Below are 24,692 nucleotides of genomic sequence, written 5' to 3'. Positions count from 1 at the left end.
GCCTGAACACAAAACCCAGGCCCAAGCCCAGAATTTTCGAGGCAGGCTGAAATGATCACCCCTAGGATAGGGTGGTCCTAGTCTTTGAATCGATTATTAATTAGGACAAAACAATAGGCTAGAACTGTCCCAGTTAATAACCGGGTCTAACCTAATAAACCCAACTATATTGAAAACTATATTTATTTATTTAAATAATAACTTAACATTTAAATTTTGATAACATAGCCTTGATAAAAATGACAAAAAATACTAAACTATTTATATGTTAATAAATTAAACATTTTAAATAATATTGTTTATAGATCATTTATCAAATTTATCATTTCAAACATAAAATATGATAAAAATTATAAGAAAATAAACAAAATCTTATACATACACCAGCAGACCCTCGTGTGGTGCACGGGAAAAAGATGTTATCATGTTAGGGCTTATTGGGCTTAAAACTTATTGTTCTATGGGGCTACACAACTTGGGGGTAGGGATGGCAATTTTCCCCATCCTCATCGAGTGCCTAGCCTCCTCGACCAAGCGGCGGTGGGGATGGAGACTACCTTAGTAGGGACAAGGTGGGGATAGGATTAATAGGAATACTCGATTGGGGACGGGGAGTGAAGTCAACACCCCGCCCGACCCCAATTATATATTTAAAATATTATTTGCATTTTAATTTTTCCTTTATTTTAAGTAAATATCTTTCTGAAAACAAACATTTAATTAAAAATTTTGGGGATTCAGGTCCCCAATGGGGAACCAATCTCCATCGAGGACCAGGAATGTAGGCTAAAATTTTCCCAATGGGGATTGGGGTCAGAGACAAGGATTAATTTAAAACTAGGGATCGAGACAGGGAGTATTATCCCCGCTCTAAATCCATCCATTTCCGTTCCTACCTGGGGAGTCATCCCCCAAACCCATAACACCCCCTTAAACCCATAAATATAGTTCCAATAATTATGGTAATTAAAATTTTCCAATTATTTATTTGGATAATTGGAAGTTTTATAATTTAACTTTCATTAAATTAAATTATCAAAATCAGTAATTTTTAGTAATTAAATTACCAAAGTCACTAATTATTGCTAAAAATTTATAGTAGATATTAAAATTACTGACAACATAAAAAAACATTATATTTATTGAAGTTAATTTTCCACTGAAAATTTTAATTATTATCTAATAATATAATTAAATATTAATAAATTGGCCAAAATTACTGAAAATATCTATAACTAACTCATTGCTAAAAAATGACTGAAAATGTAAAAATATAATATTATATTTATTGAAATAAATTTTCCAATGAAACATTACCAATAATTTTTAATTATTAAATTTGTATTTATTAATAATGTTAATTAAATATTAATTTTAGTAATTATTGATTTCAATAATTAATTTTCAAAATTTTCTGAAATTAAACTACCAAAATCAATAATTTTCAGCAAGTAATTTTTAGTAATTAAAATTTTCAATTTACCAAAATTACGAAAAATTATAGTTTAGGTGTTGATACTTATTGAATAATATTCAATAATATCAGTAATTATTGAAAATATTAAAAATATTTCACAAATTAATTTAACTGCCCATATTAATTTAACTAATTAATTTATTATGTGTTTGGTTCCGTGGGTGTTTATCTTGGGGTATTTATTGCTTTAAACATTTATTTGGAAAACTTTACTTTAAACATCGTTTCTTACTTTTTCTATTTGGTTGAGCATAACTTTAAACAATTCATACTTTTCACCTCAGATTAACACCCCATAAAGTATGCCGCATAAGCATTTCATTTCAAGAAATGCTGGTGCATTGGGGGAATCAAGGATTTGACGTTTCCCAAATGCCTCATGCACATACATCCAAGCGTTTATGTTTTTTAATGTTTATTTGATAAAAATTGAAACCAAACAGTGGTTTCATGCACAATAAACACCAATGCCTATGTGGCGCTGATGTGGTGGCGCTTTTTCAATAAACGCCCACGGAACCAAACATAGTCTTAACCACGTTTTTGGTTTTTAGACGGTTTATTGGGCATGTAATATAGATTAAGAGGTGTTTTAGGAGGAATTTTAGGTGGGAAAGATAGTTTTGGAGAAAATTTGGGAGGGGAACACCATCTAAGTAATTGAAAAAATTATCAATTTATAGTAATTTAACATCATTTATATTAATTTATATGCCATTTATAATTTTATAGCATTTAAATTAATTTAACAGCAACATTTACAGTAATTTAATAGTAATTTATACCAAAAGAAATTAGTAATTTATTTATAGAATTACTATTAAATGATTTTTTAAAAGTTACAATAATTTAATTATAATAACTATTATCTTACTTTATAATAATCAGTGTTAATTGACCATATTGTAATTAAAAAAATTATCAATTTATAGCAATTTATAATATATATTAGTTTAACAGCATTTATACTAAATTAACAAAGATTTAAAGTCATTTATGTATTTAAAGTAATTAGCAGTAATTATTCAGTCATTTATTATATAATTAAATAAATAACTAATTATTAACAGTAATAATTTAACTGTAATGAATTAAATAATAATTTTACTATAATTAATTATCGTAATAATTTGTATTAAATTCGGTCATTTATAATTTAAGTATAATTAATTAGCTCTATGTAATCAATTAATTAATTGAAAGGCTGTTAATTACATTTATTAATATAAATTATTATTTATGTTAATATTATTAGTGCTGTTTAGAGTTTAGGTAGTTTCTTCTTCTAACCTCCTCCACCAAGAGAAAAAGAAGAGGAAGAAAAAAAGGGGTTTTTACTGTTCAGTCCAACCCCAGAATCCTTCACTCCACTGTAAAGTTGTGGTAGGTGCCAGCTCGAAATTGATGCCAATACATGGGCGGGTATTGGTGTTTAGGGTGGAGGTGTTTGAAATTTTGAATTGTTGTAGGTATGCAATGGAATTCAGAATTCTGAGGTGGAGTGCAGTCTACTTCCCCCCCCGCCACAAAAAAAAAAAAAAAAAAAAAAAAACAAAAGTAACTACACTAGTTGAGGGTTTGATCCTTATTTCTGAATTATTTCATTCTTTTGATAGTCAAAGCATGGTGTTTAGAACTTTGAAGGTGCTAGTTGTGCATGACTCAACTGTATGTTTTCAGGATTTCTATGTCTAGTCAAGATTAAGCAGTCTTGATGCAACCTGTATTTATGTGAATAAACAGTGCATACTGATTTTGTTTAGATATTTTAAAATGAAATAAACAGTGGATGATGATTATTACTTCAATTGTGCATAATTTTGAAATACCTCTTATTTATCAAAAAAAAAAATTTGAAATACCTCTTGGCTATAATTAAACAAAATAACATTTCAGAGACATTCCATATCAAAAGATCACTTCAACAGATAGCCTGTTTCCTGTTGACAATGCAGTAGTAGTTCAAGTGTTTAATAATATGAAGTTTCTTTACAAAGATCTCCATTACTTAGTGGTCTTATGAATCTCTCATTGTGTACATATCCTGTAACTGTTAAGCATGTAGAACATGTAGCCTTCCTATAATGCACCATGCATTTGCAGATGTTTATTACAACTTTAACCATTATAATATTTTTTTCTTTTCCTATATGCTGGTGTTTATTCATCTCATGGGTATAAGTATTACAATGTTCTTAGAGGGCACATGCTTTTTTTAATTGTCATGGCTAGCATGACATGTATTTTATCCAACTTCATTAGAGTGGCATTGTCTTCCAATATAGCCCTGACAGTATAATCCGAAATCCTAATCCATGTGGGGGTGTTTGGGTACCATGGTAGCAAAAAAATAAATAAACTTTAAAAATTAAGGTAAGTTTAAAACAAGTGTTTTTAATCAAAATTATCTTATACACTGTCTATGAATTTTTTCCTATCTTGCCAAAAATAAACAAGGTTACCAATACGTGTCTTTTGGTAAAGACAACAAAAGATCAAACTGTGAGAGGGTGGATATACTATTGTGGATTGGAAGTGAGGCATTGACTGAGAGCATCAAGTGATAGCGATATTACGAGACAAAGGCCTTGCAGGAACCTTGGTTCTACAAGAAAATGAGTCTGCAAAGGACTTTATGGTGGAGTTCACAGGATCACAAAACATGATCTCCCATGACAGAGTGGGATCTGACGAAGGAGGAGCTTGCAGAGTAACGGTCTCATGAACACCATACCAAGGCGGTCTCGTTGGAGTAACAATCTCAGGAATACGATATACAGGAAAGGTCTCCCCAGTGCACAAGACCGAGTTCTAAACAGTTGAATTCTTTTAAGTCAGCATAAATGGTCAAAAGGTATTACTAAGAGATGCCAATCTTTAAGAAGCATGCCTTAGTGGTTGGGTCACTATATATATATAACCCAATTTCAGACACGCTAATTCAACCAAGATTAGGAGGGCTTGAGTAGTTTTCTTTACATGCTTTGGAGCCATCTTCCTATATTTTGCGCAGCATCATACATTCATCCTCTTACACACGCTCATTTTGATTTGCAATATTACTTGGTCAGCCATTCTCATGAGAGATAGAGACTGAAGAAATGATTGATTTATTATCACAAGGGAAATGGGCAAAACTATCTTTTTCATTATGCCCAATGTACATTTTCAAAATGACATTTGTAACAGTATTCATGGTCTATCATCCAGGGTAGTAGGTTACCTTCTTTTTAAGATAAAACATAAGGTGATGGGTGCAAAATGACTGAAGATATTAGGAAAGAAAAAACAGATTCAGTAAAACCCTGTAGACTTCAAAAGCCATATCCAATGGAAATCCATAAAATTATATTGATAAAATGACAGCAATCATATACTAGAAATATAACCCAGAAGCATTCAACATTGTAATACTTAATTTACAATATGAGTGTATCCAAAATAGATTTGAGCAAGGACACTCGGGCACTTGCAGTAAATGTAGCAAAATCTGAAAGAAAATCAATCAAGTAAAACATGGATTTTAGTCCTTACCTGCTGAGCAATACCTCAAGAAATTGGACTTGGGTTTATGTTTGTTCACCCTTCCCACCAGAAATCTGTAGACAATGAAAACATAAGATGAAATATAAACATCAAAATTGAAACAGTGGGTTTGGGTAGAGTAGGTATAAACTCAATTTGAGTCAAGACACCCAAGCATTTGCAATAAATCTGGGAAATATTGAAAGAAAATCAAAAGAAGATCACATGGATTTGAGTCCTTACATGTTGAGCACTACCACAAAAAATGAACTTGCCTCTATATTTGTTTACACCTCCCACCAGAAACCTATAACAATGAAAGTACAAGATTTAAATAAAAGCACCAAAATTGATTTTGAGGGTTTAAGGTAGATGATTTGTGGTCTTGTAAAGGTCTTTTTTTTCTTTTGTTAGGGGGAGGGGGTATGTAACCTGTAAATCTGGTAAGAAAATGTTCCATTGGCAGAATGGATGCTGAACTCAGGTTAGTGAAATTATTAGAATAGAACTGTGAAAAAATAAAAGACATAAATTTATAATGCAAAATTGTCACTTAAAGGAAGCAGAAACGTTCCATTGGGGGGGGGGGTAGTGAACCTGGTAGTGCTTGAACCAGAGGAAAATTGAGCAAAGGTAGGAAATAAATCTGTACGATAGATCCTGCAAGAAACACTACTAATCAAAATAGGAAAAGAAATTGGTAAATGGCTCGATTATGATTTGGCAATATGTGTACAACCCCAAAAGAGACTCCAACTGAGCAGAACCATCCAAGAAAAACAATGTGTCATCAGAAAACTGTAAGATTGGCACACCTCACCATCTAGGGGAATTTCAAAACCTTCCCATTGGCCACCAGATCTAATTCTCTTTATAAATTGGATAAGCACCTCCATCAAACAGATAAACAGAAGAAGGGAGAGGGGGTCACCTTGGTGTATGCCCCTTGAACACTTGCAGAAACCAGTGAACTGCCCATTAATGAGAACAGAGAACTATGGAGAGGAGACACAAAGTTTTACCCAATTTCTCAATTTTTTCCCAAAGTTCATCTTCTCTAACACAACAACAACGTCTAGGCATCTCCAATTGACATGACCATACACCTTTTCAAGGTCAATTATACAAAGAATGCCTTCTGTTTCTTCCTCTTCCTTGAGTCAATTAACTCATTTGCCACTAGAACACTGCCCAATATCTGTCTCCCAGGGACGAAGACCGCTGATCAAAGATAACACTTCCCAGCACCTTCTTGAGCCTTTAAGCTAATACCTTGGCCAAAATTTTGTAGAAACAATTCAGAAGACTTGTTGTCCTAAAGTCTTTGATATCTACTGCACCTTCAACTTTTGGAATTAAAGAAATAAAAGTTGTGTTGAGGCTTCTTTCAAGTGAGGCATTACCATGAAAGTCATTGAACCCTCTCATAACATCCAGCCGCACTGCCTCCCAATAAATATTTGTTTTTGATATAGAGAAGAACAGATTTCATCAGGCAGTAGATTTTTCAAGAGGCTGTTTCTAAAGCAAGTCTTGATATGCCTGAGGTCCCTTGCCTGTCATCTGTTGACAGAGAAAGAAAGCCATACAAATTCCCTTTCTTTTTTGTCAGCAAACTTACCAGTAATCTCCACAGGAGCAGAGACCATCTCTGAAATGATGGAACCTGCTTGAATCTCTAACTATAATCTCCCTCCCTACAATTTTTGAAATCACCTTGATTGCGGCATGACAGTCTGCACAAGCTCGTAAATTCTTCATCACTCGTATTGGTGATCCTTCTGGTGTATTGATCAAGGCAAAGGCAATGGCCAAGCGCTCACTATGATACATAAGAGACTCAACTTTGAGCTCATCTTTAACATTGTGAAGAGCACAGCTTATATCTGCTCTGTACCCTTCCTTTTCCATCAGCTCAAACAACATTTCAAGTTTTCTCCTGATCACATCCATTTGTGGGTGGGTCCTGTCATTTGATGAGAACATGTGAATCTTCTGTTTGATCTCAACCCAACTATAAGCTGGAACTTTCTTAACCCTTCGGTCCTTCATTGACTTCTTCACTTTCCCAACATCATCCCACTGACCAGCTGCTGCATAAATATTTGACATAACAACATAAGGAGCTGCATCCCTGAGCTCCATATTAAACAGCTGATTAGCTACTTTCTGTGCTAGTTCTAGATTTCCATGGATCCTGCACGAATTCAGAATTGATGACAAGGTAATCTCATCAAGCTCAAAAGGCATTTGTGCCATCAATTTCTCCAGTTCATCAAACTTGCCATTTCGACCCAGGATGTCAAGAATACAAGCATAATGTTCTCTTTTAGGGTCGAGTTTATAAATTTGAGTCATGGAATCAAAGTAATGTAATCCTTCTTCAACAAGCCCACGGTGGCTGCATGCAGCTAGGACACTAAGGAAGCTTACAGAATCAGGTTGAAGACCTGATTGGACCATCTCATTGAATAACCTAATTGGGGCCTCACTATTGCCATTCTGAGCATAAGCTGAGATCATGGCATTCCAAGAGACCAGATTGCGATCTGGCATCTCGTCAAAGATTTCACTTGCATCTTTTATGCATCCGCATTTCGCATACATATCTAGAAGTGCACTTCCAGCAAAAACATTTGATATGAATCCAAATTTGATTATATATGAATGCAACTGCTTCCCTAGTCCAAGTGAAGCCAAGTTAGCAGCAGCTTTTAAGGTGATAGCAAAAGTTGCTTGGTCGGCAGTAATATTGGCTCTAAGCATCATGGGAAACAGTTTGAGCGATTCCTCATAAAGTCCTTTCTGAACATAAGCCGAGAGCATGGCTGTCCATGAAACAGTGTTCTTTGGGGCTAGATTTGCAAAAATCAACTCTGCTTCCTCAAAGCTACCACATTTGGCATACATATCAATTAGAGAATTCCTGACCAGAATTTCAGATTCAACTGCAGATATTACAATTGTTTGAGCATGGATTTGCCGTCCCATTTCCAGATCCTGTAGAGTTGCAGCAATGCTTAATACAGTAGCAAAAGGAAACTGTTTTCGGTTGAATCCAGTTGACTGCAATTCCCGAAACATAACCAGGGATTTTTTAAGTTGCCCATTCCATGCATAGGCTGTAATTATCACATTATAAGAAATACCATCTAATTCTGGCATTTCATCAAATAGTTTCTTGGCATCAACCACACAGTTATGTTTTGAGTAAAAATCTAGCAATGCATTGCCTACAAACACATTATAAATAAATTTGGTCTTAAAAACCAAAGCATGAACCTGTTGGCCAAGAGCCAAGTCGCCTAATCCAATACTAGCAGATAGAATTGCTGCAAAGGTGAAGTCAGAGGGCTTCAACCCTGAACTATGCATTTTTAAGAATAGATCCATTGCTTGTTCGTTTAGCCCATCTTTTGAGTACCCGGTAATCATTGCATTAAATGTGACACAGTCTCTTTCAGACATCGCATTGAAGAGCTGACAAGCTAAATCAATGCAATTGGATTTGCAATAAGAATTGATCATAGTGTTGCAGACAAGAAGATTGGAGCCATAGCCCAATTTAAATACATAAGCGTGAACTTGAACTATTTGGTATGTTGTCTCAGGGCCAATGCATGCTGATAAGAGACTAGCGAAGGTAACATGATCTGGGTGTATCCCAGACCTCTGCATTTCTGAGAAAAGTTTAAAAGCTTCTTGAATTTGATTACACTGTGAATATCCGCCAATCAAAATTGTCCAAGTAACCATATTTCGATCCACCATAGAATAAAAAATCTCTCTTGCCACTGAAAGATTGCCCGATTTTACGTAACCGGAGATCAATGTATTCGTTGAGATTACATTTCTTTGAGGCATCTGATCAAACAATTGGCGCGCCTTTAGAAGATGACCTCTTTTGAGACAATCTTCCATGAGGTAATTAGAGCGGCAAATGCTAGGATTGAAGCCGGTCTTAATCATATGGGCGTCTACCACATACTTTCTGACAGTGACTATCAACTGACCCGTAAGAGAAGCTCTAACATAACTGAGGGAGTGCAAGAAATTAGTTCGGAATGGTTTCATGGAAAGACCAAAGACGGGGTTTAACAGTTAATAGGAGGAGAATCGGTTATTGAAGGCTTGAAGCGAGGGAAATAGTTACAGGTTGCTTCCACCGGTCGACTAGACCATCCTCTCATCCTCTGGGCTCTGTCTCAACTCCAGAGTCGATTAGTCCCAAACTCGCAACTCTAGTGTTCCCCCTCTCTCTACCACTGTACCACGTGCATCATTTTCTGGTAAATGCATCATAGACCTTATTTCAGGAGCATTGTGTTTTTTTCACCAACCGTGCTTCGCCCTTCATGACGTACCGAACTGCATTTTGCATTACACAGCTGCCAACCGGCCACACCACTAGATGCTAGTGCTCGTTTGGTAGGGCTGAGGCTGATGCCACAAGTGACCTTTTTCCGCGCCATCGAGTGCCTTTCACCGTGCCCGCGTTTTGCCATCCTAGTGCCGTATAAGTGTGTCTTGGGCATGGTTTAAAGTATCGATAGATACGCCCCGAAATGTTTGTTTCTAGATATTTCGGAACCTCAACTTTTATAATAAAAAATATCTTTTTAGCTTCTCAAAAATTCAAAATTTGAAAAAAAAATTAAAAAAAAAAATAGTTTTGGGCATTTCTAAGTACCGATATGATACTGTCGATTTGCGTATCGTATCAATACTTTGAACATTGGTCTTAGGTGGTGCAACATTAATTTAGTAAAGGAGATGCCAAATGGTATTATTGTAATTACAAGTACGATTTTTTGATATTTTAATGTAATATTTTATTAGAGCATCAAAAGCTTAAGCTACTTTTTGAGGGGAGATAGATAGTTGAGTGGTGTTAAGACTATGTAAAGGTTAAGTACGAAGTCCCTTCGATACAAAATTGTGTGCTTGTGCTTGTGCTTGCCATTCATTGTAATACAAAATGTTTTTTTATTAATTTGTGTGCCTTCTTTATTGCCTTTTATGTGTTATGGATTTCTTTCATAGGCTTAGTTGACCCCATTGAGCGTTGCACGGGACCTCATCGATTAGCCTCGTGACAGTTGGTATCAAAGCAAGAGATCATTACAAGTCGATTGACTCGTGATGCAAGCAACACCATTAAGAACAATAAGGACATCATAGAGGATATCGAGCATGGACTCTCCCCATCCTGCAAAATTGACAATGCACTCGCCGACGACAACGTCAAAGATAAAGCATTGATGACCCGAACATCAAAGGCAAGCAAGCGCGAGAGATCCACTGATAAGCATGTAGCCATTGACCTACACATACTACATTGTGAAGCCACTATAGGCAAGATGCATGATCAAGTGGACGAGCTCCACCAAAATGTTGAAGCCATCGAGAGTGCGGTGGTAGAGGTGGAAGGCCACATGAGTGGTATTGTCAATGAGGTCCGTGACGTGCTCAACGAAACCCTTAAGGAAGTCTACAGCACCGCCTGCCAACAAGAAGGAAGCTCATCCCACTCCAACATTCAAGACAAGCTCGACAGTTTCCATGCCCAACTCAATGGAATGATAAGTGAGTGGGCAACGTGGAGGAGGGCCATGTCCTCCCCAATGGCCATCCAGGCCCAATTAGATGAGATAAGAGGTGAATGGGTTGCCATGAAGACAAATTTGTGTGTTTCCGCCAACCTCCAAGCCTAGTTAGATGAACTTAAGGTGGAGTGTGCAATTATGAAGAGAGACATTGCCAACATTGATGATCAAATGGCTTAGGTACGCACAATGGTTATGTATTTGACTGATGTTGCTATGTTGTGGTGGGCAGAAGGAGCATTGACATAGAATGAGGTATTGCACTGTCAATACATGGGTCGATTTCAAGCGAGAGTTGAAGAGACAATTCTATCCAGAGAACATGGAGTACTTTGCTTGCCATAACATGAAGTCTCTCAAGCACGATGACTCCCTACACGACTACGTCAAGGAGTTTTCAGCCCTTGCCTTGGAGATCAGTGACATGTCCGATAAGGACTTGTTATTCAACTTCATGACGGGCTACAACCATGGGCGGAGCTAGAACTTCAACGTCATGGCATCCAAGACCTTGCTACTACCATGGCAGTGGCCGAGCAATTGAATGAGATGAGGAAGCCATCAAGCCTTTTAGCTCACGTACCTCAAATTTGAGTGGGGGAGATAAGCAACCAAGCTCCCCTCCAGAAAAGAAGCCCTACAATCGGCCACCTGAGTTCCAGAAAAGAAAGCGGCCATAGGGAGATCGAAGTTCCTACAACAACAGATACACAGGGAGACCAAGTTGTTCTCCCACTTGCTACATATGTGGAGAGGAGCATTTGACGAAGTATTGCCCAAAGCGAGAGAAGATGAACGTTCTCATTGCCAAACTTAGTGATGATGAGCAGTGTGACGGGGAGCGAAGTACACAGGCCCCGAGAGTGGGCACCCTTCAACTCTTCAATGCAAAAGGAGCTACATCTAAACCTCCCGCCTCAACCAAAAGAAGGCTAAGGTATGTTGACATACGCCTTGGCAGAAGGCCAACCAAGGCCCTAGTTGATACCAGGGTCACTCACAACTTTATATCCATTGTAGAGGCCAAGAGACTTAACTTTGCCATTACAAAGGAGCAAAACTGGCTCATAGCTATCAATACAGGTGCTAGGCCCACTGAAGGCATGGCTTGTCAAGTGAGACTCCAAGTCAACACTTGGGATGGAGAGATTGATCTTTTCGTCAATCACATGGATGATTTTGATGTGGTCCTAGGCATGGAATTTATGCTATAGGCAAAGGCAGCACCAGCCCCACATCTCGACACCATACTTATCCTCAATGAAAAGTCACCCTACATGGTTACAACAATCAACAAGAAGAAGCAAGTTTCAACGTTGCAACTGTTCAAGACCAGTGAGAAGTATGCAACAAAGAAGAGACTCACTTACCCAACCATGATTGTTAGTGTCAAACCCCATCAAGACTCTAACAAGTAGCAACAATCTAGCAAGTCGTCCTCAACATCTCAACAGTTGTTGTCAGCATGCTAGACATCAACTACCAAACTCAACAGAAGACCCAAGGCCAACTCCAACAGCAACCATACCTATCATCATGGGAAGAGAGTGCCACCCTCATCTGATAGGAACCTTTCCAATACTCGACCTCCATCCAACGTGCTTAACTACCCTATGAGGAGAGAACCTTGGGGGATGTCCTTTGTTGTCCAACACCCTTACAATCCAAATTCAACTTTTGCAGCCAACCTTACCTTAGCTAGTAGGACAAGCCCACCTAGGCCACGTATGACCTACCTCCAAGCCGTTAGCCAGGAACTTAACTTAGGACCCAACCATAAGTTTCCCCAATACTTTAAGCATCTTCAAACCTATCACCCAAACACTTGCCCAGGCCTTGGAAGGAAAGAAGTTCGTGGAGCAACTGAAGAATCCTCCTTCACCAACAACAAGCTCAAGCAACAAGTAGAAGCTAGTCTTCAAAGACGATACTGAATTGAGTGGGAGAGACTGTCACAAGTGACCTCTTGTCGTGGCATCGAGTGCCTTCACCGTACTGGCATCTTACCATCAGAGTGTTGTCTAAGTGTGTCTTGGGTGGGGCAACATATGTATTTTGTAGGAGGGGAGATGCCAATGGCATTATTGTAATTACTAGTATGATTTTTCAATATTTTGATGTAACCTTCTATTAGAGCACCAAAAGCTTAAGCTACTCTTTGAGGGGAGGTAAGTAGTTGAGTGGTGCCAAGACCATGTAAAGGTTAAGCATAAGATCCCCTCAACACAAACTTGTGTGCTTGTCATCCATTGCAATATCAAATGTCTTTTTACTAATTCATGTGCCTTATTTGTTGCCTATTGTGTGTTATTGCTTTCTTTTATAGGTTTACTCGACCCCACCAAATGCCACATGGGGCTTCATCAACTAGTCACGTGACACTAAGACACAACGGCTTTTGGCTTTCCAAGGTGGGCCCTACACAAATAATCTAGTTTAATCAAAATTTTAGCACCATAAGCTCGGTTTGGAAGGAGTACTAAGTACATATTTATAAAGTACATGACCTTGTATTTTGTATTATTTTGCATATATTAATACTATATATATTTGTATTTGTACTCTTAACAAATTAAGCCATAAAAGCATTCAAGCCGCTCAATCCATTCTTGTCGCCGATGGTGACAAAACTGCATTTGGCATTCCTTATTTTAACGACTTATCTCCTTTTTGCAGTTAAAATGACCTTAAAATAAAAAATGCCAAATGCAACCTAAATCACCCATTTCTGACACTAGTAAACTTTCAAACCAAATTTCACACTATTAGTAGTGTTCTATAAGTTCTATGCTTGTTGGCTAAGTTTATGTTTGTTACTTGTTAGTCAACAAGTACCTAAGAAATGATTTAAGAGTTGATAATGATATGACACTAAACATAATGGAATTCATGTAGCCAATCCCATATTCACAGAGTACATGATGGCTTGGATGATGATGAGTGATGACATGGTGTTTTGTGCTAAGTATTAACTCCATACTATTCCACATGGGTGAGATAGATTCTCTTCTCAAACCGCTAAATGCATATATATTAAGTACAATGATGGGCAAAAGTCTGCATTTCTAATGGCGTTTATAATCATGTTTGCACATCTCAACATATCCTGTTTATGGAAGATGATTATCCCCATGGACTTCGCAGTTTGGGGTGAAGAAATTTCTTCCGGCAAACTTCTTTACCCATAACACCATGTAATGTAAGCATCATCCCCAACTTCTGTGGTGTTTACTGCGGTATTTGCAGTGAAACATGATTTAAGTAAAAATGCTGGAAGCTGGATTTTCAGAGAGGTAAATAAATCCTTGGATTCTTCAGATTTTCTGGGTAATGCAGATCAGAACCCACTAGTAGATCAATACCTAGAATTACCCAACCTCCAAAGTTTGCAGATGCGAAGAGTTACAGGGGACCCACAACCTGGAACAAATGTATATATTTTACATGCATTTTCTTCAAAAGCTATGTAGCTGTGTGAGCATGGGAACAAGCTCATCACTTGAAGGGCGGTCAGCAGGCAAATCTGAGAGGCAGACGACAGCAATTCTAACTGCCATCAGCATCTCATCCTCCTCACCTTCTTCCCCAAGAAGGCTCTTGTCTAGTGATTCTCGTGCCTCTCCTGCTTGCTGCAAATGCCGAAGCCAGCGCCCCAAACTTCCTCCGCTTGCTGCTTCACCAAAGAATGGATCCATAGGGTCCCTTCCAGTTAGCAGAACACCCAGAATCACACCAAAACTGAACACATCACTTTTATCCGTGTACCTGTGAAATTGGACGGACCAATGGCATCTTAGTTAGGTACAAAAAAGACAACACGACGACCATTTGCTAAATTAACTAATGAACCAAAAGGAACCAAGTTTTCATAACGAATTCCACTACCCACAACCCAATAAAATTGCATTGCCTCCACAACCCCGAAAAGCCCCTTTCCTCGAAAGTTGAAACACCACTAAATATGAACTTTCATTTGGAATAACAGATGAAATATGTTCCATAATCAATTAACCATTTCTCAATTTTCATCGGTACTGTACACACTGATGATCTCAATTAGTTGTACTTCAGCAAAGATCAAACCCATTGGGAAATCCCAAGTCCACATTCCATTCGATTAGTTCCTTATAGTTTCACCAATGATACGAAATTCGGAACTACGAATCAGATAGACCAGTAAAAATTTTCTTCTACTAGGCAGTAGGCAGATCCTTAATAGTTAATACAACTGACAAGTGCTATAAAGACATCTGAATTTAATTTAACCACGCCAAATGTGCAGAAAAACATTAAATCAGCACATGTAATACCACATATCATCTGTAACTCAAATCGTTGTAAACAACTCCCATTTAAAGCTTCTCAAAACAAGGGTAAAAGTAAAACCAAAGGCAATAAATCTTTTATCACTGCAAATGTAATGCTAGTCATGAAACCTTATAAATAAGTACCGCAACTGCGTTAAGATAGGGATTTAAGAAAAATGATTTAAGTTTGTATCTTGTCAAAAATACCTGCAACTTTGGAGACACTCAGGAGCTGTATAGCCAGATGTTGTTCGACCCAAATTAGGCATAAACTTAGCCAATCCACAATCTGCCAGCCTCGGTTCAAATTCTGCATCCAATATCACATTTGTAGGTTTGAGACTGTAGTGAAGAATTCTTGGGCTGCAGCTAAAGTGGAGATAGTGGAGTCCCTTAATCACCCCAACTGCAATGCGATGGCGAATTTCCCAGCCAAGCTGGAGCTGGTTCTCCCGGACTCTGTTCATTGCATCTTCGAGGCTGCCATAAGGCACGTAATCATAAACCAGAGAAAATCGATCAGATTCACGAACGTAAGCCCGGAGGCTCATCAGATTCCGGTGCCTTAGGCTGGCTAGCACTTCTAGCTCTCGCTGTATCCGTCTTTTGACGGACTTGCTTAGAGTCTCCGGAGAAGGGCTTTCGAAGGGTTCAAGCCTTTTGACCGCGATGGTTAGCCCGTTATCAAGAACAGTTCTGTAGTACCTTCCATTAGGGCTCGACCCAAGCAACTGGTTTTCATTGGAGAGGGCCAGTTGGAGTGTTCTTGGAGCAATTTTTGGGGAGAAGACAACCGGACCTTTGAGAATTGGGGTTCTGTACAAGTACCTAATGAGAAATCGGACCAAGCAAGCAAAAAGAATGGCACAAATAAATCCTGTTAAGAACCCCAATATGATGCCCAGAATAATCCTCCGAAGGCCACTCCTGTAACTGGGAACCCTAGATGGGGTCGGCGGCTCTGTAACCAGGTGTTCAATTCCAATCATGGCTTCTCGACATTGGATGACATGGCAAAAGCAGGAGATAAACAGAAAAGGTACGGAGATCTTAGAGCTTCTCTTATCCATGGGATGGGAGTACGTCAGAGAACCGCTCCGCTGGAACCACACTAAAGGACGAAGAGAACTTCCTTTGCTCAGAAATTCATCAAGACGGCATCCAAATAATCGTAGTTGTAGGATTGTTAAACAACTTCCGTTTGTAAATCAATCATTTCAACTTGCACCAATTGAACTACAAACTGTAGCGAGAAAGGCTTCAGCCTGGCCTCCCAACTCCAACCCCAGGCCCACAAGTCTTTCCTCACCTTCCAAAAAATCAGACAACTCCTATAAATACACTCAATTGAAACCATTACAGAAGATTACTTGAATAGCTTAATTAAATCCTTTTGGAATATCAGAACCAAATCTTCCCATGCCGATTCCAAGCTTTTTCATTACGACAACCTCTTCTTAACCTGAAATTCTAAATTCCGAACCCAAAAACAAAAGAAGAAGGTGCATTTGCATTTTTCTTTTTTTTTTTTATTGACAGATTGATTCATTTGCTAGAAAAAGTCACGGTAGGTTCAACAACCCAAAATCGCATTTCAACTTTCAAGGAAGGAAAATACTCAAAAGTATAGAAAGAGACGAGAGGGAAGCCGAAGAAATTACTAAAACCTGAAGGTTCGTTAAACAACACAGAATCTCGCAAATACTAGACAGAGATACCAGAAACCGTTTTTTCTATCCATCCATACCATATAGATGACACTTCCAGATTCTTCCGACCATTAAAGCCTGGAAAATTGATCAAATCTACTCCATTCCGCTCCGGGTATGAACTCTCTTTACTCTCTTTAGTAGTTTTCTTTTTTTCTTTTTTTTGCAAGAAAACAGAAGAAAGGGAACAGCTCTCTCCTTTTCTTGATGAAATAAATTTCAACGAGGAAAGCAAAACATTCTTCAGGTGGGAAGAGACTCTCAGCTCCAGGCTCCAGCTCAGGCAGAACTGCAGAAGCAGCATTTGCATTTTGCTCGTGGTTTCTCGTTTTCGCTTTCTTTCGTTTCTCGGTTTTCTCTCTCATCTTCCCGCCCTTCCTTCCCGTACAGTGGGCCCACATGCACGTCAAGGCAGGAGCATAGACGGCTCAGTCGCCATCACGGGGCCGAAAGCGAAATGTCGAACCTGGTGCCAGAGCGAGAGGGGAGAAGGATCCTGGCTATCCATTTTAATTTAGATCAAAATCAAACGAACCACAGAGTTTGTGCCGGGGGGGAGTCTTTTTAGTTATGTGTCCCATGGTTGTATGAGTAGAGTTATTCTGGGAATAATAGCTTTTTGTACATTTAATTTAATTATTTCTTTTATTAAAAAAAATGAAGCATTCCGTCTCATTACGTCACGTGAGGGACGCGGAGTTAAAAAGTAGGTTGATTGTTGAAAGTTGATGCCCTCGGGTCTGGGACAGGCGCGTACGCGTGTGAGCGTGGTCTGGTCTTGAGAGTTGGGGCCGGATCGTTTATCAGTCTATTCTAACCATCGGATTTATGCCATTCTCTCTTTTACCGAGCTTTTTAAGAGATTTTTTACTTTTTAAATTCAACTTTTTTTTCTTGGCATCTCGCTTGGATTGATATTTATCGATCATGATAAACTTTTGGGTTCCCCGGTGAAAAAAATTAGGGGAAAATACAATTTTGAATTAGACGGGTAAAACTGTAGGAAAGCTTGAAACGATAGATGGTTTGGATTGGTCACGTGGCACATTGAGGTGCTGCCATTTGGCAAATTACCTATTAGACGGGACTGATCAGTCATTCTCACTATAAGAAACCCATAACGTTATTCAGTTCTCCCACTTCTCTTACCGACAAAGTACGTTCCTTCAGCCAAACTTGATGTGACACCGCACATCTTTGAGTAAAATACAAAAGCCTCCCCGAATTTTCTGATAATCATAGACTTTTCCCATTGTTTCATTGTAGTAAATACTCCCCTTAATTTAGACAGAAAACGTAAAGTTGATGCATCAATTTTTTCTATGTTTTACATACAATACTACTTAAATAACTCCGTTTTAAAACTCAACAAAACGCCCAATCGACCCCAAGATAGATGACTCAAAGAGGAGCCGTGTTCGAAATTCGTCATCTCAAGATGAGAGAAACCCCAAAAAAACATTGACTCTCTTAATCTTCCAACCCTTTAAACCCCGATCCATAGCAAGAGATAAACTTTGTAATCGTGGACTTCTTCTCTCCAGGCTGTGGAGGATGCAAAGCTTTCCATCTGAAGGTATGATTAATCTCTACCATTATTCATCATAAGGAAGCAAATACCAGTGCCGTTCTTTTCTTTATTTGCCTCTTTCAAAGTTGAAACTCCATCAAAATCAAAGAAAAGGGTTTCACGGGCTTAAATCCAAACTTTTGTTTTGTTCTTTTCCTTTATACAAGTATGTCAATTTGTTCAAGTGAACTATGAGAAGGAAAAAAAAGCTCCTTGCTTTGGCTACTCATGTTAATAACTTAATATACAGATCAACGTGGGTACTGGAAGTCTAGAATAATAATGACTGTATCTTTCTGCACGTACTTGAAGTATTGAACAGTTGATGCCTAACCGTTTTCCCAGTTCCTAGTTTCCCACTATTTTACTTAATTTATACAACGTTAATAATAATGACTACTTCTTTCATTTCTTCCCAAGAATGAAAAGAAAAAGTGTATGTCTGGAGTGTAATTTATCTTAAATTTTGAAACAGAGCAATGGAACCCATTTGATATATCATCAGAGCAGTTATATCTGCAAAATAATCACTGAAGCTGATAGAAAAGATTCTAAAAACATATCTGCTCACTTTATGCATATAGCTAAATATCTTGAAAAGGTTTAGACTTCCAGATTCACTTGAATCCTTGACTCTAGGGAAGAAACGAAATATTCAGATGAAGAAGTTGGTAGCTTTAAAAAACAGATGGAATATTCGCTGGTGAAGAATAGTCGAAGCTATATGCTTATTTTAAATTGCCGGTAAAAATAGTCACCGGTGAAGAACAGTTGCTATAAAACAGATGGAATATTTCGAGAAGCCGAATATTCTGAGCAATGGCGCCCTGCAAGTGTTAGGGTTTACGTTCTTTTGCTCTAACAAAAAAGAATAGTAAATGTGAATGAGATGTTTGGTAAATATGGTATTTTATGAAATCTTTAAATGATGCTTCAGGGTAATTTCGTAAATATAAATATTTTCTATCTAAATCAATGACGGAAGTAAGGCTTTTATTGAGTTTCTCAAAAGACATATTTGTTACGACGAAAGGTTTTTATGATTCCTCAAATACACCGCACATCTGATACATGAAAAGTCTCCATTTTGTAATGGATCCCATTCTGATATGGTGAAATATGCAATGTCGGATTATGTTGAAAGGGTGTTGGAACATGTTTCGTTGGTAGGGATCCCAGCTCCAACCAATGAAATTCAGCATTTGTTTTTCTGTTAAGTGAACATAAAATTTTTATTGCATAAACATTTCAATATTATTTGAAGATGAAACTTATTATTATAAAAGGGGCAAATTTATTATCACAATACTTTTTTGTTGTAGATTTCAAAAACAAATCAAAATCATCTTATTTGAAAATAGATTGTTTCTTAAAACAAAAACACAAAATATATACTCATTTGCATATATATTTTCTATTTTCAAAACTGAAGCAAAAAATATGTTCTCGAATCTAGTTTTAAAAACATGTTTTCATTTGATTATTCAACACCGTGTTTCATAAATCACATAATTTTTATATTAAAAATTTTGTTTTTTTGTTATAAAAAATAATATTTTGTTGGTTTCAAAATATTACTGCTTTTTGAAATAAATATATTCTAATTCAATTCTGTAAAAATTCCCTACAGGTAGCCGATTGCCAATTTAGTATCCAAACTTTATAATGCCATAATCTATTATCCGAATTTTCATTTTGCCATGATTTAATATTTTGCGTTAACACACTGTTATAATTTTCCTTATCAACCTTATGTTAATATTAATAGATGATCACAGGAGTTGCTAAGCCCGTTCCCTCAGCCATGTCCACCAGCCCATCCTTTCCAACATTCACAACCTTTCGGTCAAGCACTCGTTCCAATTTATTGCCGGTAGTAGGTCTGTCTTACATTCAAAGCCGGAGTCCGGCCGACAACTGACACCGGTATCTTAACCCAGGGACGACCACATATCATGTTATCTTGCCTCGAGAGCAGCCATCCTCTTTTGCTGCCTTGGATCCTTATAAAACCTCTCAATAAATTCCTCAATTGCCTCGTCGACGTGGCTGTCATCCTCGCCTGTACCATGGGGCTCTTCCCGAACCCCGGCAGGTTTACCAACGGCGACGCCTCCACGCTAACAGCGTCATAGTTCAACATCTCAAACACCTTCTGCACCGCATTAACGGCATCTATCTCGTCCCGATCACGATGGTGGTGGTGAGAATAATAGAAATGGTGGTGGTCCTTGCGCTTGTTGACGTGGACGGGGAAGTGAAAGGGGTAGGCAGAGCTATTGCTGCAGCTGAATTCGTACTCACGGGGAGCGACGAACGAAAGCTGTACGTCGTTGGAGCGGCAACGGAGATTGGAGTAGTGGTGGAACATCAGGTTGCCCAGAGTCTTCCCAGCAAGTTTGCCACGTTTCATCATCAGGTGAAGATCCATCATTAACTTTTGTTTTTTGATAAGTAAGATCCATTATTAACTTCCGCTTCGAGATGCCTTTTCTCAGCATAAAGAACACTATCCGTACGATGTTCCACTTTTTCTTGGCTATTACCGGTGGACCTGGCTCCATCTTCTTTCTGCTTTCTATGGTACTGTACAGAGAGAGAGAGAAACCTCCGAGGGAGATGCCTTTGGTTCAGAGAGAGAGAGAGAAAGAGAGCAGAACTTGATTACTTCGAGGGGGGGATGTTGGGGAGGATTGCATTTAAAGGGCCGCCAGGGAAGAAGACAAAAGAGAAGGTTTAAATTGCAGGAATGTTATCGCGCCTTCGCCTCTGAAAGAAGAACAAGGGAAACACAGAGACAGAAACGGAGGAAGAGAGAGTTTGAGACATTCAAATCGTTAATGGAGTAGTTGTTGCTGTTTTCTGCCTGTTGTTTTGAGGTAGGTCTGTTTTAATGGGCAATGTAACTTCTAGCGTTGCTGCAAGATTCATTTTCTCTCTCTTGATCAGGAGCGTCAAGCATGGCCCACGGTGGTGGTTACGGTGGCGAACTGAGAACACCACCCCTCACGCTGGTCATTTGGACTCTTTCATTTTCTTAAGAAAGAAGAGTATGAATAATGGAAATTCTTACAAATCATGGTTTAAATTCAAATATGTGACTTAAAAATACCACGATACCAAACACCCTCCTCTTGTACAGATTAAAGGGTGCTTTTTCCATTATAGTCGTAACAAATTTCTACCACAAAGTAGAATGCGTTTACCGTTGTGGTCTTTGATTTCAAATTTTAGAAAATTTCTATTGACAGATTTTGAGTCCAGATCTGCTGATCACAATTCACAACACATTGCTGGCCAAATCCATACAGCCACACATCGTGATTTTCTTGTGTTTTATTTTGCCGATGTTCGTCATATGTGGCCTTGTGAATGTGACCAGCAAGGTGTTGTGGTCATCAGATCTAAACTCATGCCCCATTTGGTTTGCAAGAATAAGGATCTGGAGTTGGAATAAAAATGGGCTATTCCGTTCCAACTGTTTGGTTGGGCAGAATTAGAATCCTATTCTAATTCCTGCTGAAATGGCATTTCCCTATTTGATGGAATGGTCATTTCCTACCCCTCTCTTATAAATGAAGTCTCATTCCTGCTGATTCTTATTTTCATTCCCATTCCTGTCTGAACCAAACAAACTATGGGATTGGACCATTCTGATTCCGATTCCAACTACAAACCAAATGGATCCTCAGCTTTTGGAAGGTAGAAGCTTCAAAATTTTGAAAACAATTTGCCACTTCAGCATGACCTACAATTTTTATTTTTTGGTCTTTTGTGCTTTACCTATTGCTGAAGTAACATGTGGGATCCATTCTTGAGAATGATGACCAACGGCGAATGGGTTTTCATTATTTTCAAATTGTGATAGTTAACACTTAATACACATTAATCCGAATTGGCAAGTTCTTACAGAAATGATCTGAATATTATACGAAAGTTGAGCTTCAGAGCTATGTTAAAAGGAAAACCACTCCAACCACTGCCTACAATTCTGAGACATCCTTATGCGTAAGTCAAGTGTACAACGATAGGTGCTTTTGCTTATCGAGGTTGCCCCTATAGAAATTATCTTCTTTTTTTGGGTAACTACAAAATCATTTCATAAAAGAAAGGTGATACTCCCGCTTGAGTTTTGATGCATAGCCCAACTATTACAGACCAACTGATGAACATTTGGGAAGAAAAACCATTGACCATTCTACATTGTTCATTAGCAAGAAAATAAGGGCAAGTATTGTTCGATCTAGGGACAAAGATCCAATGCACCTGTTCGAAATGACTGCTGTCGATCCACATATCCCTGCACAGCTAGAAATTGTCAACCATCCTAAAGAGTTAAATCAGTGAACTAATCTAATGGTTGACTTATTCTTATCAAACCAACTTTTCACCCAAGTGTTTCACTGAATCAAGTAGTTGATTAATATCAGCATGGCAATCCAGTAAAACAAAATAGTAGCTAGGATCTGTATTCAGTCCATGATGGGGTGGAAAATCTTTTTGCCACTGATTGGCCACGCAACAACACTTTCATTTTCCCAATATTAGTGATTCCTTGCAAGAGAAAGGATGTGATGCCACCTAAATTAGGGGGAGTAAAAGACACTAATACAAGAAAGTACATAAACTAGTAAAAATGAAGAATTACTAGTACATAATGGTCACTTGATTCTCATCTACGCAGCATAGATTTATCCTCTTCTAAGACCTACAGTGTGCAATTGTGTCAAACATCTATGTTGTCTCCTTGGCATTCTACTACATCATATTTTCAGGAATGCCTAGCACTATATTGCTTACTCTCAAACATCAAATCTATTATCTATATGCAAAAGCTAGAGTTCCACACTTCCACTCCCTTTCGTAACTCTCCATGCATTTTCAATCCCAACAAGGCAATACTACCTGATGCCGTCAAAAAGCGCGTAAGTCCCTGGAGCAGCTCGAGCGTGTCCTGTAAGAGGGAAAACGAGGTCAGAGACATGCCGGTAGAGAAAAATTGCCTGAGGATATGGCTTTTTGTCACTAGTTCACATAGACGACGCCAAATGATGGCCAATTGATGCTGTCAAAAAGGCGCCTAAGTCCCTGGAGAAGCTCGGGCATGTCCTGTAAGAGGGAAAACGAGGTCAGAGGGCACAGGGTGATATCCTAGGCTTGTAACTCCGACGATCAAGTCAGTTATGCCGAGTTATCCAAAGGGTGGTTGGATATTTAGTGAGTCATACGTATGAATTGAATGCTAACTTACCCCTTATATAGGATTCAAGATGCCTGTTAGAGTATATACGCGTCGAACAGATGTAGGACACTTGTCGTAACTTAAGACATCTAGAGCTTGCTTTGCCTTGGTGGAGCTCGGGTAGGACACCTGAGGCTTTGTCAAGACACCTGTTACCCAAGCTCGGCCACATAGTGCTCGGCTCGAACATCTGTGGCCCGATTCAGGCCATTTGGTATCCAGTCGAGACACCTGGAACCCGACCTGGGCACTTGGAGCCTAATTAGGGCTACCAATTAAGCCACCTGTTGCATGTATCGGCCACCTGGTGCTTAGTTATGACACATTATGGCGATCTGTCCTCCACGTTCCCAATGTATGAAGTCGACCCAAGACAGGCTACTTGGCATGCTACCTTACGTGTCAACGGTCTTGTTACATGTACCGCCAGGTGGTCGTCTGATGGACAAGTGTTGGAATGTGGAGCTCCCCTGGAAGGGAAGCTCATCTCGCTACTTGGCATGCTACCTTATGTGTCAACGGTCTTGTTACATGTACCGCCAGGTGGTCGTCTGATGGACAAGTGTGCTGGAATGTGGAGCTCCCCTGGAAGGGAAGCTCATCTCGCTAATAAGGGAGGAGCTCATCTTGACAGGGAGGCCTCCTCGCGGAGATTGGAATTGCTTGTACATACGAGTTGAGTTAAGAAGCCCAAGGTGGTTTTACATGTCACCGATGTGACTCTTATCCTCTAAGATGACGGCAAGATGGTGAGTTTCGAGTTGAAGGCAAGGCTGCAAGTCCGCTTAAACGTGCTACATGTTCGATAGTTCGGAGGTCGAATTTACTCTCATCACTTGCCCCCCCCCCACCCCACCCCCCACTTCTGAAGCTGAGGTGACTAAGCTCGGGTGAAGGAAGTACCTGACTACGTCACCTATTTGGGTGTTAACTCTATTAACAACAGAATAGAGGAGAAATAAAGAAGAAGAAGAAGAAGAAGAAGAAGAAGAAGAAGAAGAGAAGAGAAAGAGAGGAGAGAAGGGAGAAGAGAAGAGAATGTTTTGGAGTCAACTAAAACTTGCTGGTGGCGCTAGCTTATATTATTATATATAGGGCGACCATAATTAAAAGAGAAAAGACCTTTATGCCCCTACTTAAGTCAGAGCACATAAACAAAGATAATAAACTACTTTACCTAGACTAAACAGACCCTAACTCAACAGAATACAAACATAAGTAAACATTCCAACACTCCCCCTCAAGTTGGGACATGG

General features: G+C 38.7%; 3 protein-coding genes and 1 long non-coding RNA gene across 14 annotated transcripts in view; 1 reads left to right on the top strand and 3 right to left on the bottom strand.

The window, feature by feature from the left end:
- Positions 1-4,808: 4,808 nt before the first annotated feature.
- Positions 4,809-9,730, bottom strand: LOC148853378 (Pentatricopeptide repeat (PPR) superfamily protein). Of its 4 annotated transcripts, none has more exons than XM_088984974.1 (4): positions 5,818-9,483; positions 5,600-5,662; positions 5,246-5,309; positions 4,809-5,076 (listed from the first exon to the last, which is right to left on the bottom strand). In XM_088984974.1, the coding sequence occupies exon 1, from the start codon at positions 9,074-9,076 to the stop codon at positions 6,620-6,622; it is 2,457 nt and encodes an 818-aa protein (XP_088841100.1). In that variant the 5' UTR covers positions 9,077-9,483; the 3' UTR covers positions 4,809-5,076; positions 5,246-5,309; positions 5,600-5,662; positions 5,818-6,619. The 4 variants fall into 4 exon arrangements, with proteins under 4 accessions (XP_088841100.1, XP_088841099.1, XP_088841098.1 ...); XM_088984975.1 differs by having other exon boundaries at positions 4,938-5,076; positions 5,934-9,483; XM_088984973.1 differs by having other exon boundaries at positions 5,600-9,504.
- Positions 9,731-13,615: 3,885 nt separating this feature from the next.
- LOC148853377 (inactive leucine-rich repeat receptor-like protein kinase CORYNE) lies at positions 13,616-17,245 on the bottom strand. The gene is made up of 2 exons (XM_088984789.1): positions 15,123-17,245; positions 13,616-14,373 (listed from the first exon to the last, which is right to left on the bottom strand). The coding sequence occupies exons 1-2, from the start codon at positions 15,983-15,985 to the stop codon at positions 14,064-14,066; spliced, it is 1,173 nt and encodes a 390-aa protein (XP_088840915.1). The 5' UTR covers positions 15,986-17,245; the 3' UTR covers positions 13,616-14,063.
- A 3,092-nt stretch (positions 17,246-20,337) lies between these two features.
- Positions 20,338-21,309, top strand: LOC148853376 (uncharacterized). The gene is made up of 3 exons (XR_016112962.1): positions 20,338-20,613; positions 20,693-21,073; positions 21,144-21,309. It is a non-coding gene; the product is annotated as an uncharacterized LOC148853376 (long non-coding RNA).
- A 699-nt stretch (positions 21,310-22,008) lies between these two features.
- The window catches only part of LOC148853375 (immunoglobulin), a 40,693-nt gene continuing 38,009 nt past the window's right edge, over positions 22,009-24,692 (bottom strand). For 3 of the 8 annotated variants that reach the window (XM_088984782.1, XM_088984781.1, XM_088984783.1), the window contains exon 14: positions 22,013-22,494. The gene's annotated coding sequence lies outside the window, so the exon portion shown is untranslated. Of the gene's footprint in view, positions 22,495-23,099; positions 23,149-24,692 lie in introns of all 8 variants that reach the window. The other 5 variants (XR_016112959.1, XR_016112958.1, XR_016112960.1 and 2 more) reach the window with 5 other exon arrangements.

The sequence above is a fragment of the Nelumbo lutea genome, chromosome 4, assembly GCF_056320005.1.
Source record: "Nelumbo lutea isolate HS-2025 chromosome 4, American lotus-T2T, whole genome shotgun sequence".
Lineage (NCBI taxonomy): Eukaryota > Viridiplantae > Streptophyta > Magnoliopsida > Proteales > Nelumbonaceae > Nelumbo > Nelumbo lutea.
The sequence above is the reverse complement of the archived record's forward strand: the minus strand, read 5'-3'. Positions and strand labels throughout refer to the sequence as shown.